This window comes from Lonchura striata, chromosome 36 (genome assembly GCF_046129695.1).
Source record: "Lonchura striata isolate bLonStr1 chromosome 36, bLonStr1.mat, whole genome shotgun sequence".
Lineage (NCBI taxonomy): Eukaryota > Metazoa > Chordata > Aves > Passeriformes > Estrildidae > Lonchura > Lonchura striata.
In genome coordinates, this window is record NC_134638.1 from 41,876 (window position 1) to 55,913 (window position 14,038).

The 14,038-nt window shown below is 69.2% G+C and overlaps 1 protein-coding gene and 1 long non-coding RNA gene across 2 annotated transcripts; both read left to right on the plus strand.

Moving 5' to 3' along the window:
• Positions 1 to 217: 217 nt before the first annotated feature.
• Positions 218 to 1,480, plus strand: LOC144247963 (uncharacterized). Its single transcript, XR_013341399.1, has 3 exons — positions 218 to 263; positions 984 to 1,064; positions 1,462 to 1,480. It is a non-coding gene; the product is annotated as an uncharacterized LOC144247963 (long non-coding RNA).
• Positions 1,481 to 2,076: 596 nt separating this feature from the next.
• MRPL11 (mitochondrial ribosomal protein L11) lies at positions 2,077 to 5,847 on the plus strand. Its single transcript, XM_077789617.1, has 5 exons — positions 2,077 to 2,214; positions 2,297 to 2,392; positions 2,479 to 2,572; positions 4,037 to 4,196; positions 5,675 to 5,847. The coding sequence occupies exons 1-5, from the start codon at positions 2,077 to 2,079 to the stop codon at positions 5,784 to 5,786; spliced, it is 600 nt and encodes a 199-aa protein (XP_077645743.1). The 3' UTR covers positions 5,787 to 5,847.
• The last annotated feature ends 8,191 nt before the right edge of the window (positions 5,848 to 14,038 follow it).

Genomic DNA, 14,038 nt, shown 5'->3' on the forward strand with positions numbered 1-14,038 from the left:
GTCCCTGGCGGTTGGGGGTCCCGGGGGTCCCAGCGGTGCCGTGTCCCCAGCGGGGCCAGCCCCGGCTGGGAGCAGAACCGGCGGCACTGGGAGGAGAACCGGCGGCACTGGGAGGAGAACCGGCGGTACTGGGAGGAGAACCGGCGGTACTGGGAGCAGTTCCGAGCCCCCCGGGACCCCCCCCGAGCCCCCCACCGCCGCCTCCTGGGGCTGCTCCTGCTGCTGATGGCCCTGGGGGGGCTGGCCCACGCGCTGGCCTACAGGTGGGACCCCGAAATGGGGCTGGGGGCTCGGGAACGGGGCTGGGGGCTCGGAAATGGGGCTGGGGGCTGAGGAACGGGGCTGGGGGATGTGAAAATGGGGCTGGGGGCCGCAAAAATGGGGCTGGGAACCCCAAAAATGGGGCTGGGGGCTCGGGAACGGGGCTGGGGGCTCGGAAATGGGGCTGGGGGCTGTGAAAATGGGGCTGGGGGCTCGGGAACGGGGCTGGGGGCTGTGAAAATGGGGCTGGGAACCCCAAAAACAGGGCTGGGAACCCTGAAAATGGGGCTGGGGGCTCGGGAACGGGGCTGGGGGCTCCAAAATTGGGGCAGGGGGCTCGGAAATGGGGCTGGAGATCCCAAAATTGGATTCTAAAATGGGTCTGGGGTTGGGGCGATGCCCCTGGATTTGGGGTGATCTTGGGGCGGCTTTGGGTGAATTTGGGGCAGTTTGGGGTGATTTTGGGTGATTTTGGGGCGGGTTTGAGTGATTTTGGGGCAGTTTGGGGTCATTTTGGGATGGTTTTGGGTGATTTTGGGGCGGTTGGGGGTGATTTTGGGGCGGTTTTGGGCGGTTTGGGGCGGTTTGGGGTGATTTTGGGATGGTTTGAGGTGATTTTGGGGGGGTTTGGGGTGATTTTGGGGTGGTTTGGGGTGATTTTGGGGCGGTTTGGGGTGATTTGGGGTGATTTGGGGTGATTTTGGGCTGGTTTTGCCCCCCAGGTACGTGGCCGGGGCTCACGCCGCCTTCCTGGACGAGCGGGACCGGGAGCTGCGCGCGGCCTACGAGAGAGCCCGGAGCCGGTGGGGGTCGGGATTGGGGGTCCGGGGGGGGTTTGGGGGTCCCGGGGGGTCCCGGGGGGGTCCCGGGGGGGGTTTGGGGGTCCCGGGGGGGTCCCGGGGGGGGTTTGGGGGTCCCGGGGGGGTCCCGGGGGGTCCCGGGGGGGGTTTGGGGGTCCCGGGGGGTCCCGGGGGGGGTTTGGGGGTCCCGGGGGCCTGGGGGCTTTACAGGGATTTTGGGGGGGCTCAGTTGGGGGTTAAAGGGGGTTGGGGGGGTCCCGGGGGGTCTGAGGGGTCCTTCGGGGACTGGGGGGTTTCGGGGACATTTGGGGGTCGCTGGGGAGGGGGAGGGGGTGAGGAGGGGTCGTGGGGGGGGGTCTCCGTCCCCTCCCCCCCGTGACCTCTGACCCCTGACCCGCAGGGCGGGGTCGCACGAGGAGCTGGTGAGGCGGCTGCGGGAGAGGGGGAGGGGCCGGGGAGGGGGAGGGGGAGGGGAGGGGTCCTGACCCTCCCCCCCCCACCACCTCCGGCCCCTCCCCCCCGCGCTCGGCCGGGAGCCCCGAGGTGAGGCTGGGGTGGGGGAGGGGCGGGGATCCCCGGGTGGGGGAGGGGCGGGGATCCCCCGGGTGGGGGAGGGGAGGGGATCCCCCGGGTGGGGGAGGGGCGGGGATCCCCCCGGTGGGGGAGGGGCGGGGATCCCCCGGTGGGGGAGGGGCGGGGATCCCCGGGTGGGGGAGGGGCGGGGATCCCCCGGGTGGGGGAGGGGCGGGGATTCCCCCGGTGGGGGAGGGGCGGGGATCCCCCGGGTTCCCCAAGCCCCGCCCACCCGCCCTGAGGCCACGCCCCCTCCCCGCAGGAGTTTTCGCGCCCATTTTTGGCCCCGCCCCTTCCCCCTCACGCTCGTTCCCTCCCCCTTTTCGGCCACGCCCCCTTCGCGCCGCTATTGGCTCCCCGCGGCCCCGCCCCTCGCTCCCGCGCCTCCCATTGGCTGCGCGGCGCCCTTCGTCCCACGTGACCGGCGGTCCCTGGCGCCGTCATGTCGCGGGCGGCGCGCTCGGTGCGGGCGGCGGCCGCGGCCAGGCCGGGCCCGGCGGCGGCGCCGCGGCCGGTGCGGATCATCATCCCGGCGGGCGGGGCCGCCCCGGGGCCGCCGCTGGGGCCGCTGCTGGGGCAGGTGCGGGGGGCCCGGGCGGGTTCGGGGCCGTCCCGGTGCCCCCGCGGCCCGGGCCGACCCGTCCCCGCCGCTGCTTCCCCAGCGCGGCGTCCCCATCGCCGCCTTCTGCAAAGACTTCAACGAGCGCACCCGGGACGTCAAGGCCGGGGTCCCGCTGCGGGTCCGGCTGCTCGTGCATGTGAGTGGGGGGGACACCGGGACCCCCGTGACCCCCCGGTGACCCCCGGTGACCCCCGTGACCCCCGATCCCCCCGATCCCCCCAGCCTGACCGGAGCTACTCGCTGAGCATCGGGACCCCCCCCACCTCCTACTTCCTCAAGGCCGTGGCCGGAGTGGAGAAAGGATCGGCCAGACCCGGTCAGGGGCGCTTTGGGGCTCCTGGGGGGAATTGGGGTCCTGGGGGGAATTTGGGGCTCCGGGGGGGGGAATTGGGGGTCCTGGGGGGGAATTTGGGGTCCTGGGGGGAATTTGGGGCTCCGGGGGGGGGAATTGGGGGTCCTGGGGGGGAATTTGGGGCTCCTGGGGGGAATTCGGGGTCCTAGGGGGGAATTGGGGGTCGTGGGGGGGATTTGGGGCTCCTGGGGGGGAATTGGGGGTCCTGGGGGGGAATTGGGGGTCTTGGGGGGGAATTGGGGGTCCTGGGGGGGAATTGGGGGTCCTGGGGGGGAATTTGGGGCTCCGGGGGGGGAATTGGGGGTCCTGGGGGGAATTTGGGGCTCCTGGGGGGGAATTGGGGCTCCTGGGGGGGAATTGGGGGTCCTGGGGGGGAATTGGGGGTCCTGAAGGGGAACTGGGGCTCCTGGGGGGGAATTGGGGGTCCTGGGGGGGAATTGGGGGCTCCTGGGGGGATTTTGGGTTATTTGGGGGGATTTTAGGGGGGGATTTGGTGTTCCTGAGAGGGATTTTGGGGCTCTTGGAAGGGTTTCAGGGTTCCCGAAGGGGATTTTGGGGTTCCTGGGGGGGAACTGGGGGATCCTGAGAGAGAACTTGGGATCCTCAGTGAGAATTTGGGGTGCTGGGGGGGAATTTGGGCATCCTGGGGGGGCTGGAGGAGTCCTGAGGGGGAATTGGGGATCATGGAGGGGAATTGGGGGGTCCTGGGGGGGTTTTGGGGGTTCCTGGGGGATTTGGGGTTCCTGGGGGTGATTTTAGCGGGGATTTTGGGGTTCCTGGGGGGATTTGGGGTTCCTGGGGGGATTTTAGCGGGGATTTGGGGGTTCCTGAGGAGGATTTTGGGGGTTCCTGGGGGGATTTTGGGGTTCCTGCCCCTCACAGCGCACCCCCAGGCCACGAGCCGGCCGGGCTGCTGTCGCTGGCGCAGCTCCATGGGGGGATTTGGGGGTTCCTGAGGAGGATTTTGGGGTTCCTGGGGGGATTTTGGGGGTTCCTGAGGAGGATTTTGGGGTTCCTGGGGGGATTTTGGGGATCCTGCCCCTCACAGCCCACCCCAGGCCACGAGCCGGCCGGGCTGCTGTCGCTGGCACAGCTCCATGGGGGGATTTTGGGGTTCCTGGGGGGATTTTGGGGGTTCCTGGGGGGATTTTGGGGTTCCTGAGGAGGATTTTGGGGTTCCTGGGGGGGCTCTGCCCTCACTCACCTCACCCCAGGCCACGAGCCGGCCGGGCTGCTGTCCCTGGCGCAGCTCCATGGGGGGATTTGGGGGTTCCTGGGGGGATTTTAGCGGGGATTTTGGGGTTCCTGAGGAGGATTTTGGGGGTTCCTGGGGGGATTTGGGGGTTCCTGGGGGGATTGGGGGTTCCTGGGGGGATTGGGGGTTCCTGGGGGGATTTGGGGGTTCCTGCCCCTCACAGCCCACCCCAGGCCACGAGCCGGCGGGGCTGCTGTCCCTGGCGCAGCTCTTCGAGGTGGCCGTGGCCAAGCAGAGGGACCCGGCGCTGGCCGCCCGCGGGACGCCGCTGCCCGCCCTGCTGGGCTCGCTGCTGGGCTCGGCCCGCAGCCTCGGCCTGCGCGTGGTGCCCAGGTGGGACACGGGCCGGGCCCCCAAAACTGACCCCAAACTGAGCCTGGGACCCCAAAACTGACCCCAAACTGAGCCTGGGACCCCAAAACTGACCCCGAACAGCCTGGGACCCCAAAACTGACCCCAAACTGAGCCTGGGACCCCTAAAACTGACCCCAAACTGAGCCTGGGACCCCAAAACTGACCCCAAACTGAGCCTGGGACCCCTAAAACTGACCCCAAACTGAGCCTGGGACCCCTAAAACTGACCCCAAACTGAGCCTGGGACCCCCAAAAACTGACCCCAAACTGAGCCTGGGACCCCAAAACTGACCCCAAACTGAGCCTGGGACCCCAAAAACTGACCCGGAACAGCCTGGGACCCCAAAACTGACCCCAAACTGAGCCTGGGACCCCAAAACTGACCCAGAACACCCTGGGACCCCCCAAAACTGACCCGGAACAGCCTGGGACCCCAAAACTGACCCCAAACTGAGCCTGGGACCCCAAAACTGACCCGGAACAGCCTGGGACCCCAAAACTGACCCCGAACAGCCTGGGACCCCAAAACTGACCCAGAACACCCTGGGACCCCCAAAAACTGACCCGGAACAGCCTGGGACCCCAAAACTGACCCAGAACAGCCTGGGACCCCTAAAACTGACCCAGAACAGCCTGGGACCTCCAAAAACTGACCCAGAACACCCTGGGACCCCCGAAAACTGACCCAGAACATCCTGGGACCCCAAAAACTGACCCAGAACACCCTGGGACCCCCGAAAACTGACCCAGAACATCCTGGGACTCCTAAAACTGACCCAGAACAGCCTGGGACCCCAAAACTGACCCGGAACAGCCTGGGACCCCTAAAACTGAGCCTGGGACACGAAAACTGACCCAGAACAGCCTGGGACCCCCAAAACTGAGCCTGGGACCCCCAAAACTGACCCGGAACAGCCTGGGACCCCAAAACTGACCCCAAACTGAGCCTGGGACCCCAAAACTGACCCCGAACAGCCTGGGACCCCAAAACTGACCCCAAACTGAGCCTGGGACCCCAAAACTGACCCGGAACAGCCTGGGACCCCAAAACTGACCCCAAACTGAGCCTGGAACCCCAAAAACTCACCCCAAAAACCAACCCTGAGACCTCCAAAAGCTGACCCCTGACCCCCGGGCTGACCCCGCAGGCCGTGGCCGAGGCCCAGCCTGACCCCTGACCCTTGACCTTTGCCCCCAGGCTGACCCCGCAGGCCGTGGCCGAGGCCCAGCCTGACCCCTGACCCTTGACCTTTGCCCCCAGGCTGACCCCGCAGGCCGTGGCCGAGGCCCAGCCTGACCCCTGACCCTTGACCTTTGCCCTCTGCTCCCAGGCTGACCCCGCAGGCCGTGGCCGAGGCCCAGCCTGACCCCTGACCCTTGACCTTTGCCCCCAGGCTGACCCCGCAGGCCGTGGCCGAGGCCCAGCCTGACCCCTGACCCTTGACCTTTGCCCCCAGGCTGACCCCGCAGGCCGTGGCCGAGGCCCAGCGCCGCCGCCGGGAGCTGCAGGCCGCCGCGGCCGCCGCGGCCGGGCAGGAGGAGGACGAGGGGGGCGCCCGGAGGAAGTGACCCAAAAAACCCAAAAATACCCAAAAAACCCCAAAATCCCCAATAAAGAGCTCCCCCCACAGCCCCGCCTGCCTGGAGTTTTTGGGGAGCGCCTCGGGCCTTCGTCATCGGCGTCCTCCCCTTCCTCATCCTCACCCTAATCCCTGCCCCATCCTCCTCCATTCTCCATCTTCCTCATCCTCCTCCTCATCCTCATCTTCCTCCTCACCTTCCTCATCCTCACCCCAATCCCTGCCCCATCCTCCTCCTTCATTCTCCATCTTCCTCATCCTCCTCATCCTCATCTTCCTCCTCCCCTTCCTCATCCTCACCCCAATCCCTGCTCCATCCTCCTCTTTCATTCTCCATCTTCCTCATCCTCCTCCTCATCCTCCTTCATCCTCCCTCATCTTCCTCCTCCATCCTCATCCTCACCCCAATCCCTGCCCCATCCTCCTTCATCATCCTCCTTCATTCTTCCACATCTTCCTCATCCTCACCCCAATCCCTGCCCCTTCCTCCTCCTTCATTCTCCATCTTCCTCATCCTCCTCATCCTCATCTTCCTCCTCACCTTCCTCATCCTCACCCCAGTCCCTGCCCCTTCCTCCCTCCTCATCCTCCTTCATCTTCCTCCTCCATCCTCATCCTCACCCCAATCCCTGCCTCATCCTCCTTCATCATCCTCCATTCTTCCACATCTTCCTCCTCATCCTCCTCCTTCCTCCCCTTTATCCTCCCTCATCTTCCTCCCTCATCCCCCCCCTCCCTCCTCATCCTCCCCCCCCAAAAAAACGCCGCCGTTGCCATGGAAACACCGCGGGGGGGGGGGGCGCAGGGGGATCCCCGGGAATTCGGGGAGAAACTCGGGAATTTTGGGGTGGAGGGAGTCGGGAATTTTGGGGAGAAACTCGGGAATTCTGGTGGGGGGGGAGTCGGGAATTTTGGGGATAGATTCGGGAATTTCGGGCTGGATTCGGGAATTTCGGGGGGGGGGGGAGCCGCGTATATTTTGGGGGGGCATTGGCGAATCTTGGGGAGAAACTGGGGAATTTCGGGGCCGGATTCGGGAATTCTGGGGGGAAACTGGGGAATTTCGGGGCCGGATTCGGGAATTCTGGGGGGAAACTGGGGAATTTCGGGGCCGGATTCGGGAATTTCGGGAATTCCGGGGCCGGGGGGGTCCCGCCGCCCCCGGGGGCTCGCGGATCGGGGCTGGGGGAGGGGTCCCGGCGCGGCCCCGCCCCCCGCGCTATTTTGGGCTCCCCGCGCTATTTTTGGCTCCGCGGCTTCGGCGCCCAAATTTGGCAGCGGCGGAGCGGGGGGGGAGGGGCGGGGGGCGGGGCCGGGGGCGCCCGCGGGGGGGGAGGGGCGGCGCCGGGGGTTCCCAGCGGCCCGGGGGGGGAGGGGCGGCTCCGGTCCGCCCCCCACGCCTGTCCGGGGTCCCTCCGGCCGCGCCGACCCCCGGTGGTCACTCTGACCCCCCGGTGGTCACTCTGATCCCCACTGTGGTCACTTGGAGCTTCCTGTGGTCACTCTGAGCTGTCTGTGGTCACTCCAACACCCCGGTGGTCACTCTGATCCCCACTGTGGTCACTCTGAGCCCCGGTGGTCACTCTGACCCCCCCGGTGGTCACTCGGAGCCTCCTGTGGTCACTCCGAGCCCCCTCCGGCCGAGCTGACCCCTCTCCCTCCCCCCACTGAGTGACCCTCCCCACCTGGAGCCCCCCGAGTGCTGCTCCCTCCCCCCACAGCCCCATTGCCTGCTCCATCTCCCCACGGACCCTTCACTGGTTCCTCCATCTCCCCACGGACCCCTGCAGCTCCTCCATCTCCCCATTGATTCCTCCATCTCCCCATTGATTCCTCCATCTCCCCACGGACTCTTCCATCTCCCCATTGACTCCTCCATCTCCCCATTGATTCCTCCATCTCCCCACGGACTCTTCCATCTCCCCATTGGCTCCTCCAGCTGCTCCATCTCCCCACCGACCCCTCATTGGCTCCTCCATCTCTCCCTCGACCCTCTCTCTCTCTCTCCCTCCATCCCTCGAGCTCCTCCATCTCCCCATTGACCCCTCATTGCCTGCTCCATCTCCCCACCGACCCCTCCAGCCACCTCCATCTCCTCCATCTCCCCACAGCCCCCATCGACTCCTCCATCTCCCCCATCTCCCCACAGCCCCCATCGACTCCTCCATCTCCCCGCTGACCCCTCATTGACTCCCCCATCTCCTCATTGCCTCCTCCAGCTCCTCCCTCTCCCCATTGACCCCTCATTGCCTCCCCCATCTCCCCCATCTCCCCACCGACCCCTCATTGCCTCCCCCATCTCCCCCATCTCCCCACAGCCCCCATCGACTCCTCCATCTCCCCATTGACCCCTCATTGACTCCCCCATCTCCCCACCGACCCCTCATTGCCTCCCCCATCTCCCCACAGCCCCCCATTGCCTCCCCCATTTCCCCATTGCCTCCCCCATCTCCCCCATCTCCCCACAGCCCCCATTGCCTCCTCCATCTCCCCATTGACCCCTCATTGACTCCCCCATCTCCCCACAGCCCCCATTGCCTCCTCCATCTCCCCACCGACCCCTCATTGCCTCCTCCCTCTCCCCACAGCCCCCATCACCTCCCCCATCTCCCCACAGCCCCCCATTGCCTCCCCCATTTCCCCATCGACTCCCCCATCTCCCCCCCGACCCCTCCCTCTCCCGCTGCCCCCCTTCCCCGCTCTCCCCCACCCTGGGCCTGCCCCTCCCCTGCCCTCCCCCGCCCCGCCCCTCTCCCCGCTCCATCTCCAATTTCGGTGCGATCCGCCGCCCCTCCCGCCGCTCGTGCGTCACCGTCAGCGCTGACGCGGCCCCGCGCCCCCCCGGGCCCGGTGTTCCCCCCGGCCGGGGGGCGGCCCGGGCCGGTGACGCGGCGCTGACGCGGGGCCGCGGGCGCATAAAGCGGCGGCCCCGGGCGGCGGCGCGGGCGGAGGATGCTCCGCTCCACCAAAGGCGCCTCCAAGGCGCGGCGGGACCAGATCAACGCGCAGATCCGCGCCCTGCGCGACCTCCTCCCGCTGCCCGACGGGGACCGGCCGCGCCTCTCCTACCTGCACGTCATGGCGCTCGCCTGCATCTACACCCGCAAGGGAGCCTGCCTGCGGCCAGGTGCGCGCCGGGACCGAGCGGGGACCGGGAGGGACCGGGAGGGGACCGAGCCGGGACCGAGCCGGGACCGAGCGGGGACCGGGAGGGAGCGGGGACCGAGCGGGGACCGAGCCGGGAGCGAGCCGGGAGCGAGCCGGGAGCGGGGACCGAGCGGGGACCGAGCGGGCACCGAGCAGGAGCGGGGACTGAGCGGGAACCGAGCTGGGACCGGGGACAGAGCGGGGACCAGGAGGGAGCGGGGACCGAGCGGGGACCGAGCCGGGAGCGGGGACCGAGTGGGGATCGGGAGGGAGCGGGGACCGAGCGGGAACCGAGCAGGAGCGGGGACCGAGCGGGGACCGAGCGGGAACCGGGAGGGAGCGGGGACCGGGAGGGAGCGGGGACCAAGCGGGAACCGGAGACCGAGTGGGGACCGGGAGGGGACCAGGATGGCAGCGGGGACCGGGAATGGAGTGGGGATGCAGCGGGGAACAGGAGCGAGGATGGAGCCGGGATCGGGGATAGAGCGAGGATAGAGCGGGGATGGAGCCGGGATCGGGGATGGAGCGGGGATGGACCGGGGATGGAGCCGGGATCGGGGATGGAGCGGGGATGGAGCCGGGATCGGGGATGGAGCGGGGATGGAGCCGGGATCGGGGATGGACCGGGGATGGAACCGGGATCGGGGATAGAGCGGGGATGGACCGGGGATGGAGCCGGGATCGGGACCGGGATGGCAGCGGGAACCGGGGACGGAGCGGGGACAGCACCGGGATGCAGCCGGGAACGGGACCGGGATGGCAGCGGGGCCCGGGATTGAGTAGAGAACGGCAACGGGATGGGACCCGCTCCAGGGATGGCACCGGGATGGGAGCGGGGACCGGGGCGTGGACCGGGGACAGGGACCGGGACCGAGACAAGGACAGGGACAGGGACCGGGGCCGGGGCCGGTGCAGCACCGCGGAGAGCGGCCGGAGGTTCCCGTTCAGCACCGCGGAGAGCGGCGGGGACCGGGCGGGGCAGCGGGACAGGGACCGGGACGGGTGACAGGGACCGGGATTGGGAACCGGGATCGGTGACAGGGACCGGGATCGGTGATAGGAAGCGGGATTGGGAACCGGGATCGTGACAGGGACCGGGATCGGTGATAGGAACCGGGATTGGGAACCGGGATCAGTGACAGGGACCGGGATCGGTGATAGGAAGCGGGATCGGGAATCGGGACCGGGATCTGTGACAAGGACTGGGATCAGTGACAGGAACCGGGATCGGTGACAGGAACCGGGATTGGGGATCAGAACCGAGATTGGGAACCGGGATCGTGACAGGGACCGGGATCGGTGACAGGAACCGGGATTGGAGATCAGAACCGAGATTGGGAACCGGGATCGGTGACAGGAACCGGGATCGGGAATCGGGACCGCGATTGGGGACAGGGACCGGGATTGGGGATCAGAACCGGGATTGGGAACTGGGATCGTGACAGGGACCGGGACCGGGAATCGGGACCGGGACCGGGAATCGGGAGCGGAACCGGCCGCACACCGGGAGGGCTCCGGTGCCAGCGGCGGCTCCGCGGGTGACGCTTCGGGGCCGCAGGGGCAGCGCCGGAGCGCCGGGCGGGCGCTGACCGCTGTCCCCGCGTGTCCCCACGCCAGGCCCGAGCCGGGGGGCGCCCCTGGAGCTGCTGGGGGGGCCGGAGCTCGCCGACCTGGTGGCCTCGCTGCCCGGCTTCCTGCTGGCCGTGACCCGCGAGGGGAAGCTGGTGGGGGTCACCGACAACGTGGCGCAGCACCTGGGCCACTCCATGGTGAGCGCTGGGCCGGGCGGGGGTCCCGGGGGGCGCTGGGGGTCCCGGCGGTGCCGGGGGCTCACCCCGGCCTCCCTCCCTCCCTGCCCCCCCAGGTGGACCTGGTGGCACAAGGGGACAGCATCTACGACCTGCTGGACCCCGCCGACCACCCCCTGGTGCGGCACCAGCTGAGCCTGCCCGGGCCCCCCCAGGCAGGTGGGTGGGGGGCTGCGGGGTCTGGGGGGGTCCGGGGGGTCTGGGGGGTCTGGGGGAGCGGGGAGGGAAGGGACAGGACAGATGGAGAGATACTGGGATGGACAGGACAGAGGGATGGACAGAGGGGTGGACAGTAGGACAGAGGGATGGACAGAGGGACAGAAGGGTGGACAGAGGGACAGAGGGATGGACAGAGGGGTGGACAGAGGGAGAGAGGGGTGGACAGAGAAGTGGACAGAGGGACAGAGGGATGGACAGAGGGACAGAGGGGTGGACAGAGGAGTGGACAGAGGGACAGAGGGATGGACAGAGGGACAGAGAAGTGGACAGCAGCACAGAGGGATGGACAGAGGGGTGGACAGAGGGACAGAGGGATGGACAGAGGGACAGAGGGATGGACAGCAGCACAGAGGGGTGGACAGAGGGATGGACAGAGGGACAGAGGGGTGGACAGAGGGACAGAGGGGTGGACAGAGGAGTGGACAGAGGGACAGAGGGGTGGACAGAGGGGTGGACAGCAGCACAGTGACCGCCGCCCCTCTCCCCCAGAGCGCCTCTTCCGCTGCCGCTTCACCACCTCGCGCGCCTCGCGCCGCCCCAGCGCCGGCCGCAAGCTGGTGCTGCTGCGGGGGCGCTTCCAGGAGCCCCCCGGGCCCCCCGGCGCCGCCCCCGCGCTCTTCGTGGCCTTCTGCGCCCCCCTGGACCCCCCGCCCTGGCCCTGCCCCGACTGCCTCCTGCTGCCGGCCTTCCAGAGCCGCCACGCCCGCGACCTGGCGCTGCTCGACGTCTCGGACAGGTGGGACGGGCGGGCCGGGGTCCCGAGCGCCCGGCTCGGGGGGACGCGCGAGTGACCCCGGCCCGGTGTCCGCAGTGTCCTGGTGCACCTGGGCTACGGCCGGGCTGAGCTGCTGGGCCGCTCCTGGTACCGCCTGCTGCACCCCGAGGACCTCGGCCACGTCGCCCGCCAGCACCTGCGCCTCGGTCAGTGCCCCGGGTGTCCTCTGGGTGTCCTCTGGGTGTCCTGGGGTGTCCCCAGAGGGTCCTCTGGGTGTCTGCGGGGTGTCGTCGGGGTGTCCCTGGTGTCCCCGGGGTGTCCTCTGGGTGTCCCGGGGTGTCCCCAGGGTGTCCCCAGGATCCCCAGGGTGTCCCCAGGGTGTCCCTGTGCCCTCCTGGCCTGTCCCTGCCATTCCCTGTCCCCGCTGACCCCTCCCTGTCCCCGCTGACCGCTCCTGTCCCCACTGACCCCTCCCTGTCCCCACTGACCCCCCGTGTCCCCGCTGACCCCCCGTGTCCCCACAGCCGCCGCGGGGCCGGAGGCTCGGGCCGAGCTGGTGACGCGGCTGCAGCGCAAGGACGGCCTGGGCTGGACGTGGGTCTACGCCCGCCTGCGGCCGGAGGGGCCGGCCCTGCTCGCCCACAACTTTGTCATCAGGTCAGTGCCCAGCGGGCAGCGGGCAGCGGGCAGTGGTCAGCACTCAGTGGTCAGTGGTCAGTGCTCAGTGGTCATCAATCAGTGCTCAGCACTCAGAGGTGGGTGCCCAGTGGTCAGTGGTCAGTGCCCAGTGGTCAGTGGTCAGTGGTCAGCACTCAGAGGTGGGTGCCCAGTGGTCAGCAGTCAGTGCTCAGTGGTCAGTGGTCAGTTCTCAGTGGTCAGTGGTCAGTGGTCAGCATCCAGTGGTCAGCACTCAGCAGTCAGTGGTCAGCATCCAGTGGTCAGCACTCAGCGGTCAGCGGGTCCTGGCCACCCTCGGGGCCGGCCGCTGGCCGCAGTGCCGCTGACCACCGTGTCCCCCCGCAGCGAGGCTGAGGCCTGGTGCCTGCGGCAGCAGCTGGCGGCCGAAGCCCCCCCGGGACCCCCGGAGCCGTTCGGGCCCGGCCTCGACTTCCCCGGCAGCGACCTCGGCCTGGACCTCGGCCTGGGGCCCGGCCTGGGCGATGACGTCGGAGCCATCGGCCTGGCGGTCAGCGTGGGACACGGCCCTGCGGCCACCGCTGACCACAGCCTGGCGGTCAGCGTGGGACACGGCCCTGCGGCCACCGCTGACCACAGCCTGGCGGTCAGTGTGGGACACGGCCTCGGACACAGCCTCGGACACAGCCCTGCGGCCACCACTGACCCTGGCCTTGGGGCCACCATCGGCCACGGCCTCGGAGCTGCCCTGGGCAGTGGCGTGGAGCCCGGCCTGGGGCCTGGCCTCGGACACAGCCCTATGGCCACCACTGACCACAGCCTGGCGGTCAGCCTCGGACACAGCCTTGGACATGGTGCTGCGGCCACCACTGACCACAGCCTGGCGGTCAGCCTCGGACACAGCCTTGGACATGGTGCTGCGGCCACCACTGACCACAGCCTGGCGGTCAGCCTCGGACAAAGCCTTGGACATGGTGCTGCGGCCACCACTGACCACAGCCTGGCGGTCAGCCTCGGACACAGCCTTGGACACAGCCCTGCGGCCACCACTGACCCCGGCCTCGGAGCCACCATTGGCCACGGCCTTGGAGCTGCCCTGGGCAGCGGCGTGGAGCCCGGCCTGGGGCCCGGCCTCGGACACGGCCTCGGACACGGCCTGGGAGCCAACGCTGCGGCCACTGTGGACCCTGGACTTGGGGCCACCATCGGACACGGCGCCGTGGCCGCCGCTGACCCCGGCCTTGCCCCGAACGTCGGCCACGGCCTCGGCTCGGACGCCGGCATCGGCCTGGGCGTGGGAGGCGCCCTCAGGGTGGACATCGGCGCCGACCTCGGGACTGACCTCGGGGAGGACGGTGCGGCCGCGGTGACCGCCGGCATCGGGGCCGGCGTGGCCCTCGGCCTCGGGCCCGACCTCGGGGCCGGCGTGGGGCTGGGCCTCGGCGCCGCCGCGCTGCCGCCGGACATCGGAGTGACCGCCGGGGCCGGACTCGGCCTGGGAGCCGCCCTGGGAGCCAGCGCGGGATCAACGCTCCCGCCCGGCGCCGGACTGGCCGTGGGAGCCGGCGCCGGCCTCGGACACAACAACGGCCTCGGACACAACTCCGGCCTCGGACACAACTCCAGCCTTGGACACAACTCTGGCCTGGGACACAACTCCGGCCTTGGACACAACTCCGGCCTCGGACACAACTCTGGCCTTGGACACAATGCTGG